This window comes from Streptopelia decaocto (assembly GCF_964273445.1).
Source record: "Streptopelia decaocto genome assembly, chromosome: 1".
Lineage (NCBI taxonomy): Eukaryota > Metazoa > Chordata > Aves > Columbiformes > Columbidae > Streptopelia > Streptopelia decaocto.
In genome coordinates this window covers 182,487,744-182,506,263 of record NC_138663.1, presented here as the reverse complement: position 1 = coordinate 182,506,263, position 18,520 = coordinate 182,487,744, and the positions used below count along the sequence as shown (strand labels likewise).

General features: G+C 42.8%; 1 protein-coding gene across 5 annotated transcripts in view; it reads left to right on the top strand.

The window, feature by feature from the left end:
* Positions 1 to 17,891, top strand: part of CAB39L (calcium binding protein 39 like) — a 64,949-nt gene extending 47,058 nt beyond the window's left edge. For all 5 annotated transcript variants that reach the window (XM_082066852.1, XM_082066855.1, XM_082066853.1 and 2 more), the window contains 5 exons: positions 2,023 to 2,191; positions 5,707 to 5,766; positions 7,275 to 7,340; positions 8,018 to 8,161; positions 15,808 to 17,891. In XM_082066852.1, coding sequence (XP_081922978.1) covers positions 2,023 to 2,191; positions 5,707 to 5,766; positions 7,275 to 7,340; positions 8,018 to 8,161; positions 15,808 to 15,987 — 619 coding nt within the window. In that variant the 3' untranslated portion in view covers positions 15,988 to 17,891. The remainder of the gene's footprint in view (positions 1 to 2,022; positions 2,192 to 5,706; positions 5,767 to 7,274; positions 7,341 to 8,017; positions 8,162 to 15,807) is intronic.
* The last annotated feature ends 629 nt before the right edge of the window (positions 17,892 to 18,520 follow it).

The following is an 18,520-nucleotide window of genomic DNA, read 5'->3' as shown; positions in this document are numbered from 1 at the left end:
AAAATCGGATCAGAATATAGCTATTTGTCAAGACCTTGTGTCTCCCAGGCTCAGTGCCTTCCTATGTCCTGCCTGTGATCCTTACCTTGTGCCGTCTTCCACACTAGCCACACAAGTATGATTCCCTTTGCGCTGAAATGCATCTCTGTTCTCAGTCTTGCCTCTTTCAGCCTCTACAATAAATATTTAAAAATATTTCAAGTCCATTATTTCCATTTCTGGTTGTCCCTGGTAGCCAGTATGTGGAAGTTTCTTTAGGTTGTAAGCTCATCCAAACAGAGGCGTACTCTATACTTTTTTTTCTGCTGCAGGAGTATATTAGCGTAGAGCACTAATTGCTCATTAGAAGTGATTTTGAACCACATCTTTATCGTTAGTGCTTGGTGGCTTTGCCTGTAAGTGTGGGTGAGGAGAACATACCAGTTATGACCAGGCAGCCTGTAAACTTCTTCAGGCATATTTCAGGAGCCAAACCCAACTTCCCTCGCTTATGTGAACAGCCAGAAGTCCATAACCCACCTCCAGATAATGGGGTATTTGACTAAGAATGATTCTGTTGATACTTGTGTTTTAAAAAGTTATTGTGCTGGAAACAATATAATTTGCTCTTATTCCAACCAAAATATTCTGTAGCCAACTATTTAATATTTTCCTGGCTGTGCTCCTAGGAGCAACTCCGCCTCTTTTTGCTTGAAAATTAGTATTCCTGTTAATGACATTGAGGAGAGGTACGCCTCAGCGGAAAACATCAGCGAATCTCCATTGTCTAGAGGGTTATAAATTCACATTTGCAAATGTTTCCCCAAAGGAAACAAATAAGGGCTTGAGTGCCTGCATTTCCTTGAGGGTGGTAAGTTTCATTTGCCTGTTTGGAATAGTAGTTCATTTTTCATTAAGACAGCTATTGTTGACATCAGGTTGAAGTATGCCGCTCTGGTATGCTCGCAAAACACTACCATTCTTTTAAATTGCAAGCTGGTGGTAAATTTGAGGGCCCACTCACTTATAGCACAGATGGCGTTTTGTGTTTTTCTTTTTTTTTTGGCCTAGTGATAAGAATGAATTGTGCAAAAGAAAAATGATGCTGATAAACTCTGGCTGATAATACACAGTTCTGATATAGTATGACCGGCTTATTGAAACAGAGCGTGCTTTCTGTCCCCCAGGACTTCACCACTTTCACATGACTGAAGATTGCTGGAAGAAGTTCATTTTAAGTCCTTCCTGACTGTTGGATTTCTTTTTTTTTTTTTTCTTAATTGTGTTTCTAACAGTTTTGTTTCAGATTAATTTCAGCTTTAAAGTAATCAAGGCTTTATAGAAATAGAAGATGATCTGAATCTCTTCCCCCTCCCTCCCTTTCCAAGATGGAGCAGCGTGCTGGCTCCTGGCTATTGCAGTGCTTGTGCCGTAACAGGATCATAACTTGAGGAACAGATACTTGTCTCCTGAACAAAGTCATAGCCTATGCAGAGGGGGGATTGAGCAGAATTCCTCCTAAACTGCAACAAAGATCTTCACACCTGCAGAAAGCTTAATCCTGTGTAGATTTCCTGCATCAACTCTTCGTATCTTCCTCAGTAGACATTAATATTCTAGAACGACATTCTCTAGAAGGAGAGTAGGAGATGATGGATGGTCATGAGGTGTTACATTTTTCTTGGATAAACTGGGGAGCTCAGAATTAAATCTGAAAAGGGAGGTTGTTATATTGTATGGACTTTGCTTTCTCATCGATCCAAAAGGGAGCTTTGCAGAAGCATTACATGCTCCCCGTGGCCTTTTGGCAGAGAGGAGGTGCAGTGCACGTTCACACCAGGATGTGTTTTGGTTTTGCAAACCTTGATAAAGATTTGCAATGGAAAGCACTGGCAGCTTTGTGTGCGTCTGCTCCTTAGCTTTGTGTCGTGTCCCCACTGGCACGCATCCTCCCTGTGCTACAGAGTTCCTCACTGTTAGAAAAGTGCCTGCTTATCTTTGTTCTTCTAGGCTTGATCTTCTCTGTTTCTTTTTATTCTTCAGGTATGAATCCCCAAATATTGCCTTACGCTGTGGAATTATGCTGAGAGAGTGTATCCGGCATGAACCCTTGGCCAAAATCATACTTTTTTCGGAACAGTTCAGAGACTTTTTTAAATATGTGGAAATGTCAACATTTGATATAGCTTCTGATGCCTTCGCTACATTCAAGGTAAATTATTCAATGCCTGCATCATAGTGTTGTGTCAAAAATGTCACTCCGTCAGTAGTTGCCACTGAATGTTTCGTTGCCTTTAAACTGGGTGACATTTTATTGTTCAGTAAAGGATATAATTAATCCTTGGTCTGTTTGTAACAGGATTCACAACAGTGATCAAGTCTGCAAAGAATCTTTAATTCAATACAGATTTACATTTCATGAATGTTCTTCATCTTGATAACCCAAGGTCTTTTATGCAGCCTTTTAAAACTCAAATTAATCATGTACTATGTACAGCTCTTGTAAAATGCATAACATTTTTTTTCTCCCTACTTTCCCTTGGAGACAAAACCACTACCCATCATAACCACAACCTGTAAATAAAAAGAATAATTTAAAATTCACTTTTAAAAATCCTTTCATTTTTGCTGACCATTCTGAGTTTGGCAGTCAAGTTCAGACTAATGCCATGCCCACTGATTATTTTACAGCTTATTTGTATGCTTACTTTTGTGACCCATAGTTCAGTGTAAGGACCATACTGCTGTAAGTAGTAGAAAGCACTGCATAGACTCTGTAAAGAGTCTGAGTTGTATTAAAAATGAGGTTGGGCGAAGCTTGCCAAGTTTCTTGGAGTTTGTGACCATTGTCTTTCCTGCAGAGTGTTAATACAGTCTCTGAGCGAAATTTGGTGCCTATGAGTTTTATGTGCAGGGAAGATTAATTTAGTTCTGTAAAATAATTTAAGAAATACAGAGAAAATTCTTTTCAGGTAAAGACTCTTCTAAATATAGATGTAACTCCCTTTTTTTCTTTTTTTCCTTCTGTCATCGGGTTCCTTGCTGTCATAGAAACAAGTTGTTCATTCTTTCTTCTCAAAGCTAATTAGAAACATGATTAGATAGACCTTAGGAATAACTGTAAGGTATGTTAGAATTCAGTTCAGCAATTCAATGCATACTTAAATCTGGCTTCTGTTTTTACTACTCTACTGAATGGGGTTAAGATTTGCATGATGGAAGTAACATTTCATTTGTCAGTAATGAGCAGGATTGCCAGTTCAAACACTCTTTAATCAATAGCAGCATCTTCCACTTATTTTAAGTTGTGGTGTAAATGTGATGAAAGTGAAAGTAGCACAGAAACACAGACAAGTGAAAGTACAGTGTAGGACTGTAGAAAAATGCTACGTAACTGAGATATTGAAATCTTCTGTCTCTGGCATTTTACCCTGTGCTCGGAAGAATATTTATCTCTGGTCAGAAAAAGTGCTCCTGGACTTTGTTCCCAGCTTGACAGAACAGATTTACATCTTTTCCCCAGGACCTGCTTTGAGCACGACAGCAGATTGTGTTGGTGGTGATGGACAGTCTTCACCCCACTCAGGAGGCAGGATGGGGATGAGGGTCAGTTAAGTTGGGGCAAGGACCACAGTCTGCTGCAACCCTCCCCCAAAAAAACAGAGATTGGTGTTGTTCACAGATCTACATCTGTGGAACTGACTTCTAACCCCTGTGAACCAAGTGTATTTTTAGCAGGATTTAAAAATAGGATTCCACATCCTCATGTGCACTGGAAAGAGAGGAGTGTGAGGACAGTTCATCCTCACACATAGGTCAGAAATCACCTTTTAAAATGCTTGGGGAAAAATCTAGGAACTGTATTTTTTCTTTTAAAATTCCCTCTTAGCACCTGATACATGGTCAGGTCTGGAAATAAACCAGCTGCTCATCTCATCTCTCATTTGTCTGTTACTCTGCATAGCTGGAACAGCAAGAACTGATGTGGAAGTCTGAATCGTGAAATATGGAGCTACCTAATTTCTAATACCATAGAAATAAGTGCTGTGATTTCTCGCTGGCTGGGTTACTGAACTCATGTTTTTGGTTGTGTCGCCCCTGTGTTGTGTTTGTAGCGTTGCCACCAGGGTGTCTGGTTCAGAGCCGAAAACCTTGGATAGCGTGTGCACCAGAGGAGTGCTCAATTAAATGTGCATCAAAGTCTGAGGATATTTATACTAGGGAAGTACTGGAATTTTTGATGATCTGGAGATGTACTTCTTAATTAAATGCAGCCAGGTGTACTGCAGAGAGGAAACAGAGCTGTTAAAAATGCAAAGGAAAATGACGTGTATTTAAGAGATATAGTTGGCTGTGGAGGGTACAAGCAGTGGCTGGAAAGAGTACTGACTGAATACTGTTGTTCTGTGCTCTCTCGTGATTCTTTATGAAAAACTCATTTTGGATTATATTCCATTTGTGCCCCCTATTGAAAAATGTTGTACTTGTCTCCTAAGTGCCCTGTGTAAAAGCTCATGAATCATGTTTGTTGCACTCAGCCATTTAAACCGCTATCACTGCAGTCCTGCTAAATAAAGGAATGTATTAAAAACACGTACTGGATTTTATAGCACTCTGCTTTCCTCTTATAATTGATGGTAAAAATAAATTAAAGGATTAGTATGTAAAGGATTTATTTTATTTGCGATGCTGTAGAGGACGTGTCTGTGCGTCTGCTTCAACTGCTCATCAGCTTCAGTCTCTGACTGGGTTGGGAAACCAAGGAAAAAAATTATGAAAAAGATAGCAGAAGCTGATTCAGTGGAAAAATACCGACTTGAATGGACTTCATCAGGCATTCTTTGTGATCAATTTTATGTTTTAAAAGAGGCAATAAGATAAAAATTAAACTTAAATGCCTCAAACTGGCCATTTCATAACTATTCATCCAGTAAAGAGACTTGATTTCCTCTGGAGCTGAACATTTGCATCTCTGTCACTGCGCACCAGCGTTCCCATTCTGTGGGAGAGGTTGCTTGAATTTAAATTTGAAGTAGTTGACCTTTTAGCATGGGAGGCATCCCGTCCAGCTGACTAAAAGGTCCGCTACTGCTTGTTGTCAGCCCACCGTGGGCAGAAAAAGAGCTGCAGAAGGGATTCGTCCCACCTACCCAAGGACCCTTTCTGGTGATGGAGTGGCTGTGAAGGGAGCCTGCATGGCTGGCTTAGGTTGGTGCCTAACTTTTAGGCTTTAAATAAAGAAATGTATGTATTGAGTGGTTGAATTTGAGTCTGTCTTGTGTTCATTGGAGATGAGCCATATCAATTGATCAAACTTAGCACAATTTTCCAGCTGTGGTGTAGCATGTAGATCAGTTTTGGCTTTGGGACCATAGCTGATTCCCCCATAAAGGCTTAAGTTACTTTCTTCCTTTCCCACGCCCCATTTTATTGTAAGTACTGTGCACGATGGCCTTAAGAAAAGGTGGGAGTGAAAAGGAATATAAAGAGCAAGTGTTTGAATAGTTCTATATTGATTCTGTGAGCATTCACTGAATTCTCCTTGAAATCCTAATAAAAGCACAATACAGCTTTGTTTTTAAATGCTTTCTGTCTATAGAAATCACATTGTAAATACCTTCTAAAAGATGACCTGGTAAAAAAAAAATACATGAAAATACCTTTGAGAAGCAAGGGACAATATAATGAGCACAGTCTCTCAGGTAACCTTTTTCTGTTCTTCCCCAGGACCTGTTAACGCGACACAAATTGCTGGTAGCCGAATTTCTGGAACAGAATTATGATGCGGTAAGTGTAAAAGATCTGTTCATATTTAGCTGGAAGAAGTGAGCTTTCAATAGCAGAGGGCTTCATGCTCTGCATAAAATAGTCACATAGGACTGCAAAACGTTGCTTTTAGTAAAGCAGAATCCTTGTGTGGTGTTTGAAATACAGGTACCCCCCCTGCACACACATGGGGGTACGCGCCAAGGTTTCAGGAGCATTCATAGTTTAAAAGCAAGTTTTATTCCTCTCTGCATGCATTGCATTTCCTCATATGTGAATGGAACTGTCAATTTTGTATGTAAATAGATCATGGGGAAAAAGGTATGCACATTTTTGAAGAGTTTTGTGATACTCCAGCCCTGAGAGGGCCATACCAGTGTGATATATAATACTCTGAGACAGAGGAGAAAAGGGGCTGGAAGACATTTTAGCATTACTGGAAGTTACATGTACCTGACAGGGGGACTAAGGTGCAAGTATTCTTCTTACCATCCTAAAACAATCAGTCCCTTGGTTTCCTGCCATTTTTCACTTTGAAATTTTGGCTCAGTTTTCAACTAAATGTGGGTCAGAAAAATTCCATTAGCATCAATTAAAGTTAGGCTGATATGGATCATGGATTTAGTCTACAGGTTGTGTTCTCATGTTACCTGAAATATTCTTTATTTAATTGGCCAAAGTGAAAAGGCTAATTTCATTCTAGAGTTACCAAGAGGGTTAAATAAAGATAAGACTTATTATTGCTGAGTCACAAATGGAGCTTAACTGGAGCAAAATTAGTGTCTCTGCTAATCTTTTAGTACTGAAGCACTGGCATTGGAAGAGTCCCTGTTCTACCTTTGTTTAACAATTAAAATTTTAAGTATAATTTATGGAAGTGAGCATTTTTTTAAATGATTCTTGGACAGCAGTGTTGGGTTTTTTGCTTGTTTGTTAGATGGTTTGAACATATCAGAGCCCTCTCACTCAGTCTTCTTGACCACAAGATTCCCTTGGCCTGATCCCACAAAAGCCAGCATGTGCTTGGCGCCCAGTGGCCCTTGTTGGGTTTTAACAAGTGAAGGTGCTGAAGGCAGGTGGCACCTCACCGAAGGAGATTTTGGCGTACGTCAGTATGGGATGCACTGTCACCAGTTTGGGGTATTGCATTGAATCACAAAGCAAGTCATGACCATGACATGAGTGAGTGGACGTTACGTGTGGGACCCACGTGTCCTGCCCTCTTGTAAGAGAAGGCTTTACAGGCACTGGCTTTACTTCTGTCCTAGTTGGCTCACACCAGCTCCTGATACATCCAAGCCATATGTGGTATCTCTCTCTGCAGTATTTGGAAGAGGAGTGTTCCTGGGCGTTAATTCACTGCGTGGTAACCAGCCAGGAAAAAAGGCGATGAGAGCTGGAGCTGGCATTGCAGTGAGATGTTTGAGGGTGGCACTGCTGCAGCCTCGCTGCTCCTCTGGGGTGGGAAGGACCGGGAGGAGGAAGGATGGACATGAATCAGACACATTTGTCTTTTCTTGTTACTCTAGATCTTTGAGGATTATGAAAAACTCCTTCATTCTGAGAATTACGTAACAAAGAGACAATCTTTGAAGGTAAAGTTTCTCAGCGCTTTCCTTCTAAATTTGAACTCCATGTTATGCGCAATATGAAGATGCATGTATGGCAACAGAGCAGTCACGTACTTTCTAAAAAAAAATAAATAAGTGCTTGGGGATGCTGCTCCTACAGTGCACAAGAGTTCACTGTGAATTTTCTTTCCTGGATCTCTGATGAAGCATCGGGCCATTTCTGGGGAACAAGCACTATCATTTTTTTTTCTGACCTCAGATTTGTACTTTGGTTCAGAATGTAGGTTAACCTGAACTTGAGAGTAACACGATGGTCTGTCTGGTGCTGCTTGCTGCTACAGCACCAAGTGTGACGTGACCCGCAGATAGGACCAGAGAGGTGTGTTAATGTAACATCCACATGAAATGAAGGCGTCTTTGTGGGACAGCTGTGCTACACTTGCTTCTGTCCTGGCTGGCTCACGCCAGCTCCTATTCCCCATATGTGGGATCCCTCTCTGTAGTATTTACAAGATGAGCGTTACTGGGCACTAAGTAATTCACTGCATGATAACAAGTCTTATTTCTTGTTGTTTTTTTTTTTTTAAGTAGTGACATTGAAACCTCTTTGGCAGGCATCAAAATACATTGGTGCTTTCTTTGCATTCAAAAATAATGTGGTAAACTGAAAAACCTGCGTTATTTTGTAATTGTTTCTGTAGCTGCTGGGCGAATTGATTCTGGACCGACACAACTTTGCCATCATGACAAAATACATCAGCAAACCAGAAAATCTCAAGCTGATGATGAACTTGCTGCGAGATAAAAGCCCCAACATTCAGTTTGAAGCATTCCACGTGTTCAAGGTTAGTATGAGCTGTAGAGATGGCAGACTTCTCATAAAAGTGTTTGTCAAGGTGGGCAAGAGAAAGCCCAGGAAAAAAAAGAAAAGGCTGAAGGTTGGGATTTACAGTCCCTTCCAGCGTTTGAGAATATCTTAATTGAAAACCTTCCTATCACTCAGCCTCTGATTTCTGTTCGTCTTTCTTCAGTTGAGATCTAAAGCAGCATCACTTCGGTTTGTGCTGTGGGTAGTCACTCAAGTAGCTATGACGTTGATGCTACAGGTAATAAAATCTTAGCTTTTAGGTTGTATCCTCAGTACCTTCCCCCAACTCTTAGGTCATTTTCCCATGTGATTCTGGGTAGAGATTAAAAAAAGAAGTCTTAACATTCCACATTAAGACTAGAAGTAGATGGTGTTAGCGCTGTGCATCAAGTGTGAGCACAATTTGGTTTTAAAGGTATTAGAAAGATTTGTTAAATCTGAGCTTGAAATGAGTTTAATCCTTCCGTCCTTTGCAGTGGTCATTAATGCAGCCTTAAACAATTAGCAGACCCAACCAGTGTCTCTTTTTTTGTGATGATTAATACATGAAAAGTTTACAGTTTTCCTATAAAATTGGATTGTTATTATGCAAAACTACTTTTAATTGTGAATGAATGCATTAATTTCAAACTATGTAAATAGAGTTGTTAATGATTTTCAGAAAAGGAATACTAAGCCTGTGAGGATATCCTTCCCCAGGATAGTTAAGGAAGATAGCAGATCACAGCAAAAGGCATGCTATTGCGAAAAAGGTGACATCACCCTCCACAAATTCAGGTTGACTTGTTGAGTTTTGTGCTTCTGCCATTTCTGATTTGAAAAAAAAGCTTTCAGATCTTCAGTGCAGAGGCTTAGAGGATGTGCAACCTCTCCCCAAAGCTTCTCATTTCCAAAAAAAAAAGCTTCAAGGAGGATTAAAAAAAATCATCTCCCTGAAATAAGCAGCTTGGTAAGCTGTTCTCTTGCTGATTTCCTCTATAGTTAGTTGAACCACTGTAACTTCTACTCCTCCTTCTTATCGGGAGGTATGTGGCTCCAAGACAAGAGAGCAGTCAGGCTCCAAGCACTTGCAGCCTTTGCAATGTCTATGGAGGGAAGGGATCTCAGAGGACTGGGCTTTCTTAGCCACTCTGTGAATAAATGCCAAGCTTTTATGTATGAAACATTTGTTGCTGCTCCTGAATTAATGATAGGCATGGCCTAGGCCTTGGGAACAGCTGATTTTGCTTATTTTAAGAGACATTTGAAAGGATTTGGAATAACTTGAAAGGATTCCAGTGTGCAACCACGTCACACATTGCTGTTGCTCCCATTCAGCCTTCCCATTCCTCTCTTCCTTTCCAGTATGTTGCATCCCATTTGCAGTTAGAGTGGAGATATTGTAGGCACAGCCTTGCTTGAGCATTTGCAATCGCAACCATGTGGACGTAACGCTGGGGCCTTTGGGTACCCAGCAAAAAAGAACACGTGGTGGTAATGTCATATCTCTCCAGTTCAAGGAGCTAGACTCTGTCCTCAGGTACCAACCTCCCTGAGATGATGTTTTTTTCACATGTGCAGGGTAGGTATAGGGTACGTTATAGAAATTTACATGGTGACTTAGCTTTGTAGAATGGGTTAGAGAAGAGTGTCTACTTCTGATTTCACTTTTTAAATTGAATTCTAACTTCTTGAGAACTACTAAAGGAAATCTTAAAATATTTAAGAGAATGAGGGAAAACACTACTGCCTTGTTGTGGCCTGTTCTGCAATGCCCCTGTGTCCTGTTTCTGGGTTAGGGTCCCTTCAGCCCAGTTCTCTTGTCATCTGTAATAATTCCATGCTAATGTAACTGGGAGAGGAATCTTGTCCTCAGCTTTTAATCTCATAAATTTTAGACTGTGCCTGCATTTTTAAATTGTGCTTGCAAAATACCTGTGCGGTCCTGGTTGAAATTACAGTAGACTAACGACAGTAATTTGAAATCAAAGGTCTGCTGAGAAGCAGATAGTTGCTGCTCTGTCTGAGCTGCCAAAAGATTTGGGTTTAAATTACCTGATTTAGATGTTTCACCAGTTAGACACATTTGAAATGAAAAAGTGCTTGTTTTGTAAGCGTTCAGATTCCAACACTCCCATGCCCCAACTGACCCAAAAAAAGGCATGTGACTCTCACCTCCCTGAGGCAATTTCTAGATGTTGAAGAGTCAAAACTGTAAGACAGAGATGAAAATGATGAACACCTCTAGTGCAAAAATACTTTGCAGGAACATTTTGTGGCTGAAAATGTCAGTACCCCTTCAAGCTCTAAGAACATTTCACTCATCTAGGGTGCTTTGGGTGAGAAACTGAAGACAGCCCACCTGCAGTGGGCTTCCATTCTCCATTGAGGAGATGCTTGATCTTCCTCCTAGCTTCAGCTCCTTCTCTTCCTTTTGCTTGAGCAAATGGAGCTTCTGCTTTGCAGCACCATCCTAAAGGCCTGTAGCTGCTTTGTAAAGCTGGATATCCCAGACAATGCATACATAAGGATTAGCCAGTATTTAATCATTAGAAAAGGCTGGCACACCTCACCTCTTCCCTCCTGCTCCATAAATAATCCAATGTGATCACCTAGAGCTGTAAGCTTCCAGGGTCACTGGTTCTTCTCTGCACTGATTTTAGTGGAGAGGTCTCAGTCTTGAGTGTGCACACTTTGGGGACCAAGTGTTGGGACGGGCTCTCCAGCTCGTGTGACAGATTTGTGAGTTATTAGTGGAGGCTACTTTGAGTTTGCCAAAGCTTTCAGACATACGTGAACATGGTGAAGATATTCCTTTAACCCTCTGCATTTAGAAATAAAGGCTAATAAGGAGCTCTCTTGGCTTTCACATAAACACTGAGATTATTTTGAGGAAAACACCCTGTAGCAGTGAATTGGGATTATGCAACTTTCTTATTCTTAAGCAGACATTTAGCAAGATATATTTTACTGCTTAAATCTAAAAATATAATGGGTACACTGTGTTTTGTGACCTTAGTTTCATTTTTCCATGCTCTTTCGTGCACATTACATAGCAACCTCCTGCAGCTTGCTCTGCAAATGGTCTCGCATAATTGGACCGTACTGACAGTTTCCTCTTGGTATGAAGCTGAAACCACATTTGTGGGGATGTGTCCTCTCTGTTTCTTAGGTGGAGAGTTTAAAGGGCAAAACGTGTTGTGTGAAGCATTGTACTATAAGCAACATGAGGCATAAGGCACTTCTGTGTGCAGTTTCCTGGCACAGTAAGATTCTGCATGACCCCAGAGTAAGTCTTAAAATCCCCAGTCCAGGGTATCCAACCTCTGTAATAGCTTTTGCCCTGCTGTAGTCCCAGAGGATGGTGATGCCTCATTATTAATTGCAAGGAAACAAGGTCAGGTTCTCTAATGAAGTGATTTTGGTGTTTGTTTGAAGAAATCTGGTGTGTAACTTTGAATGGAGAAAAGAGCAACATTTCCACTCTGGACAACTTTTGAAGCTTCAGAGCTGATTTTCTTTCCAGGCCTTTTGCAGATATTCACAAAACGGAACTCTGCTGAAGCAGCTATTTTTAGTCTTGGAATTTTAACATGAGTACTGTCTTTATTTTGGTCTCTGTCTCTCTCAGATATATGACTTAAGTGCTCTAGAACATGCAACCTTTCATAATAAAACCATGGGTGAAACGAGATTTTCTGTGGAGTATTTTAGCTTCAGTTGAACTTCATTATAGTAGAAATGTTCCAGATAACATGAATAATGATTTCTGTTTTCAGGGATTTGTCTCCTTCTCTATGACAATACAGAGTTCTGAATGAAGGGGGCTCTTTTAAAAGTAAAGTCTCATGGTGGTCCTAATCCTGGCCTTTGTGAAGCTGATTAGTTGATATGGCAGAATTGATTCTGTTTGCTTAGCTGAAGTATTGAATAACATTTCAGGAATTTTCTGGTCCTTTAACCTTCTCTCTTTACGAGTCCCTGTTGACACTGAGCAAGACTGGCAGTCAAGATGATCTTTGTTTGAATGCTTGGTTTACAAGGGGAAGATTATAAATAATCAAGCAGGAAGATAAACAGGATGTGATGTTTTCTATTAAACCAAGTTCTTTAATTTTTTGCTATGGTAATGCCAGTTGTAGGACCAATATAAAATGCTGGTGTTTACTAGGTTTACCACTAAAACGTTCCAGTTCTGTTTCCAGGCCAGATAACTCTTAGAAGAAGAATGATTTAGATTTATTCATTTGAGAGTCAGCCTTCAGCTATCTTTATAAGGAGGCCTAATATTAAATGGTGGAAGATGTTCAGCACTTGAAGGCCAGGCCTTCTTTAATGGATCGCATTTGCACTGTGATCAGATTATTTCTGAAAATGTGGGTCCTGCCGCTGTGCTTGATGGTTTTCTTCTCTTGTTCACAAAGGGGGAACTGAAATCCAAAATTAAAAACTGTCAGTGAAGATCTGTAACGGTTACTTTCCTCATCCCTGCCTGTAGGATTAGGTGCTGCTTTTCTCAAAGGAAACTTGTCCAGGCTACTTAGGGCTTAACCGTGGCCCAAATCCTGAAGTATCCAGCCTCCATCAGTGTGATGACCTGCTGCAGGTCAGCACGTGGGGAGATGCATCGTGGGGCTGCTCGAGCCGAGAGCATCAACTGCCTCAGTCTCAGACTGAGCAAAACGTTTGTACACACGATATTTCAAGATTCGTGTTCCTTAGATAAGGCACAGACTGGAAGCTGTAAAAGTACGTTCGGTGGTGATTTACACCCCAAACCCTTGATTTCTCATACAGGGCATCAATGCATGAATAGCAGCATCTCAAAGTTATTTGCAAGGGGAGGGATATTGCTTTGAGATGCTGCAGGCAGTGACAGATCAATCAGCTATTAACAGTCCATCAAGTGTAGTGACAGCTTGGGCTGTCCGACCCACTGATTGACAGACATCTCCCTGGTAAGATGCTGCACTTGAGTGCTCGGACCATCATGCAGGAAAGCTGTTATTTTAGAGGGGCTGCTCTGAAGGGATCCTTGTGAGTTGGGGCTACTCCTGAGAAGTTTTAAGTAGCAAGGAGGCATAAAAAGAAATCATTTGAGATTTTAGCTCAGGGTGATCAGAGGAAGGCAATATGGAGGCCTGTGCAAAGAGAGTATGAATAATTGTGTATATTATACTGTCACAGGGACCATGGGCCTGGCTACTAAACCAAGAAAAACTTTGTAAAAGACTTCAGGCCTGGGCTGAGAGAAAAGTGCTTTAGGCCCCTCATCATCTTTGTAGTTGCTGCTGCTGCACTCCCTCCAGTAATTCCTTGTCCTTCTTGAACTGGGGAGCCCAGAACTGGACACAGTACTCCAGATGTGACCTCACCAGGGCAGAGTAGAGGGGGAGGAGAACCTCCCTGGACCTGCTGGTCACACTTTTCTTAATGCACCTCAGGATACCGTTGGCCTTCTTGGCCACAAGGGCACATTGTTGACTCATGGTCAACCTGTTGTTGACCAGAAGTCCCTGGTCCTTCTCTGCAGCACTGCTTTCCAGCAGGTCCACCCCTAATCTGTAGTGGTGCCTGGGGTTATTACTTCCCAAGTGCAAGACCCTACACTTGCCATTGTTAAGCTTCATTAGGTTCTTCTCTGCCCAGTTCTTCAGCCTGTCCAGGTCTCACTGAATGGCAGCACGGCCTTCTGGTGTGTCAGCCCTTCCTCCCAGTTTGTTATCATCAGCAAACTTGCTGAGGGTGCACTCAGTCTCTTCATCCAGGTCATTGATGAACAGGTTGAACAGGACTGAACTTAACACTGACCCTTGGGGAACCCCACTAACTACAGGCCTCCAACCAGACTCTGCACCATTGATCACAACCCTCTGAGCTCTGCCATCCAGCCAGTTCACCCAGCATGGGGGAGGTCGTAGCTCTTTCCCCAGGGCAGAGGGAAAAGTGCCTTGAAACAGGGACTCCTAGGAGTGATCTGAGGAGGAGGGATCCAGAGGAGACAAAAGCACAGGTGGGGATTAGGGCTCTTTGGCCTCAGAATTACAAGGTTTAAGAGTAGATGCTTTGCCTCACCTTTATGGAATTAAAAAAACAGTCTTACCTCCCTGTCTGGGCAGAAGTACTTATTGTGGCACTGTTGATGTGTGCAGAACCCCATGCCTTCCACACATTCCCCACATGTGGTGTTTTCCACAGCACTCATATAAAACCCCCTAGTTGGGGGGTACAAAACCTGGTGCTGGGTCCAGTCTGAATCTTCTCCCAGGCTTTACTGGGTGTTGTTTCTGGGGGCAAGGGCCTGTAACTCAGCCCCCCAGGACAGTGTGTGCTGCGTGTTCCTCGTCACATCACATCACATCACACGGCACCTGCGTGTGTGGCTGGACATGACCCAGGTTCTCACGTGGGCACAATCTCAGCAGAGAGAAATGAACCTGCAAGGAGCCCCAAGTCTGGAGGCAGTGGCTGTGGGGCTGGGCAAGTGGTGGTGCCGCCTGTGCTGGGCCTGACAACGTGCCATTCTGTCCAGTCAGCAGATGTTTGTTTTCATTCTAGTTTGGACAGGCTTGAAGGAAAACTGGACATTTTCCAGTTCTGTCCATCCTTAATTTCTTCTCATTGGGCAGAGAATAACTCAAGTTATTTATGTTGTTGCACAAGCGCTTGGGCGGTGTTTTGTTGACCAGCCATGGTAACCTCGGTGTGAGCCAGATGTGGGAGCTCCTCCCAGGGTGGCCAGGGGTGTGCTGCACCCCTATTCCCCCCACCCCATCTGTCCCCCATGGCTGATGTCCGCAGAACCCGCATCTCCGCGGCATCCTGAGGTCACTGGGAAGAGCTTGTCACCACTGGCCTTTACAAACGGCCTAAGTTTCCTGTCATCAGCCAGTGCTTAAGGCAGAGAAAATGTTAAACGGCGTTGTGGCATAGGGGATCGTGTTCAGAGCTGGAAAACTCTGCGGCTTTAAGTTTTACAGGAGGAAAAAGCACCGCATGGCTAGGTTAATCCATAAAAACTACTATTTGAGAAGACCAATAAGCCCGCGCTGCTGGTCTTCTCAAACGTCGCCTCCCTGCATGGCCACCCTCCTCTGCTCGGCGAGGGCAGCGCAGGCGCCGGGAGCACCACGGCGTTCCTGCTCCTGCTGATGGAAATTTCCACGCTCCCGTGAATGGATTAGGCAGAAGGAAGTGGAGCCTCTGACATATTTTTCCAAACCAAAACAAAGCTGGCAAGTCTAATTTTAGGCCTGGTTTAGTATGGAAATGATATCAATAGTGACACAAAGCTTTTCCGTTCTCCTGATAATTAATTTCTGTGTATTTAAGTCTTGCATGTGGAAGAGGCTGAGGATTGATAGCTCGCTCTCAACAGCTGGGTTTACAATCAAATGCTTTATCAACAAAGAGCAAAATTAAAGGGAAGCGATACCATATGCAGGCGTAACTTTGCTTCAGCTTGCTGTTGAACCAACATGTTTGTAACTCCTCTCTCTGCCTTGGGACAAGGTGTGTAGTGGAAGAGCAGCTGGCTGGCAGCCTTCAGGTGACTTCTTAAAAAATAATTTAGGGTGATATTGTGACTGATGTGTCTCTCTCTCTCTCTGTGTCTCACTGTGCCTGGTTTTGTTTGCGTGTTAGGTTTTTGTGGCCAGTCCAAACAAAACACAGCCTATTGTGGAGATCCTCTTGAAAAACCAACCCAAGCTAATTGAGTTTCTGAGTAACTTCCAGAAGGAGAGGACGGATGATGAGCAATTCACTGATGAGAAGAACTACCTGATTAAGCAAATCCGAGACTTGAAAAAGCCAACAGCATGAAGAACTACTCTTGTTTTCCACTGTAGGTGTTAATCTCATTTGTTAAGTTTCTCTGTGTCCCTTAAATACCACAATAGTGCTTGAGAAGGCACAGCAAGTGCCTGGGTTTTGTTTTGTCTTTGTTCCTAGATGTCAAGAGTAGAGGGGTTTTACATGAAAACTAAAAATAAGTAAATAAACAAGACAAAACAAAAAAACCACACCACCACAAAAATCTAGAATAATATATTCTTTTTAATCAAGACTAATTATTTATGTCAATTTAGAATCTCTCTGTAATAGAAGCTGGTTTGACTGCTCAAGAAGAATGAACCTCTTTGCTTCACTTTATCAGCAAACTCAAGCTGTTGGTGTGTGCACAGAGTTGGTCTCTGGGGTACTGTAATGTTGTTCCTTTGCACCTGTAATTGTGACTTTGTCATAGCGCCGCTCACACACAAGACTGTGAAAGAGTACATTTGTCTCTGGAGTTAGCTGCACTTACAAATCAAATTTTTTAGTCAAAGCAGTGGGAGGTGAGAAAGCAGTATACAGTTTTGCTTTATTTTGTTTTCTTTAGTCTTTAAGCTTCTTTTTCCCCTAGATCAGAGGTTTTCTATTCAGTGCTAGGAAATGGATGAAGACATCAGCCAGATGAGCTGTTGCTGTCTGCCTCTGCCTTGCGGTAGAACACAGGCTCTTCCCACCAGCTCCCAAGCAGACTGATGAGGAACAGCCCCAGGTACACGGTGCCCACATACTCCTCAATGGGGAGAATGCAGGACCAACCCCCCTCCATCAAGGCTCATGCTGTATCGCTAACAAAGTGATCCTGCACCTACTGAAATCAGCAAGAAATCTGTCCCCAGCTTCAGTGGGAGTGACATTGGGTGGTGGCTGAATCGTGCCAAGAGTTGAGCACCAGTGCAGGAGGAGCGTCCTCAGCATCTTCCCATCTGGATTTAAATCCCGCCTGTGCGAGGAGGGGTTGAGCCAAGTTCAGTAAGGGGATGCTGGAATGTCTGAGTAGCCTGGGGTCCCAGAGTCTGCAGGTCCACTCAAAGCTGACAGCGTTTATTGGGCATCTAAACCAAGTGTGGGAGCCCATTTAGCAGCCTCAGGCACCAAAGGCTACTTGCAACCTTTGGGTTGGAAGGGACCTTCAGAGCTCATCTAGTCCAACCCCCCCCCCCACAATGAGCAGGGACATCTTCAACTAGATCAGGTTGCTCAGAGCCCCCGTCCAGCCTGGCCTGGGATGTCTCCAGGGATGGGGCATCCACCACCTCTCTGAGCAACCTGGGCCAGTGTTTGACCACCCTGAGTGTAAAAACTTTCTTCCTTGTTCAAAAAAATTTCTTCCTTGTTGGTCCCGATGTGAATTCAGGTTCTGTGTTTAAGTTGCAGAAGGGGAATCATTGCACTGTTAATGTTTCAAGTTTAATAAGCTCTGTAGTCCAAACAGTGTTTCCCAGGTGTGTTCAAAGAGTTCTTGGGGTCTCTCATTTTCTAGTGGGAAATGAAAATGTTATTCTGATGCTTTATTAGGAAGTGAAGTTTGAGAGCAGGGAGTGGAAATTTCTTGAATTTTCTGAACAGCCGAAGTTCTGAGTTTTCCCGTTTGTTGTAAGACAGTTATCTAGCTAAAACTCTAGCTAATGCTTCAGTTAAAAAGGTGACAATGAATTGTAAAAACAGAACAAGACTTTTTTCCTTCATAGAACTGTTGTATATTGGAGTGAGTGATACTTTAACTTATGTGTTTTAGAAAAGGGATGAAACAGAACAGATTGTGGACTCTTGGTTTTTTTAAATGTCAGATACACACAACAAATGTACATCTTAGTTGCCTGGAATTAAAAAAAAAATATATATATATATATATATATATATTTACAAGCTATTAAAGGCATGACTACTGATCACCTTTTATTTCTATCTCTGTTTTTTTTGGTTTTTTTTTTTGCTTGCCTTTCTGGATAGATGGCCAGACTCTGTGCACTGCTCAATTCTTTCACTCCTTTGCCCGCCTGTGTCAGCAGATGGAGCGGGAGAGAGAGACGAGCGCTGTCTTTTGAGCTGACGTGCTCTGCCAGCATCGCGTCTACAGCCCTGGCTGCGGGGGGCCTGGCAAACCCAAACCGGGCTGTGGTTTGGCTTACAGCCCAATTGCCACCTTTGCTCCCAGCCCCTGGGGAGCACTCAGTGTCTGCAGGAGCTTGTGGGTTGATAAAGGACCATCTCCAGAACCGTGGTCCGCAGAGCTGGTCATTTAAGTCTGATCCTCAGAGATTCGGAGCCTGAAAGCGAAGGGCGCTTGGCTGTGCTCGGAGCTCCTGGGGTGGGGCTGTCTCCAGGGCTGGATTAACACGGAGATTAACACGTGGCCATTGCCTCAGCCTCTGGAGTCACATCAGAACATGGGGCTTCCAGCCCATGCTTGGAAAAAGTGTCTAAGGGTGTGTTGCCGGGGAGGGGCTGCCCCGGCCATCGGGAGTGTCACCCGTTCGGACGTGCCCAGCACGTCAGTGCTGTGGGCTGCTCTGGTCTGGAC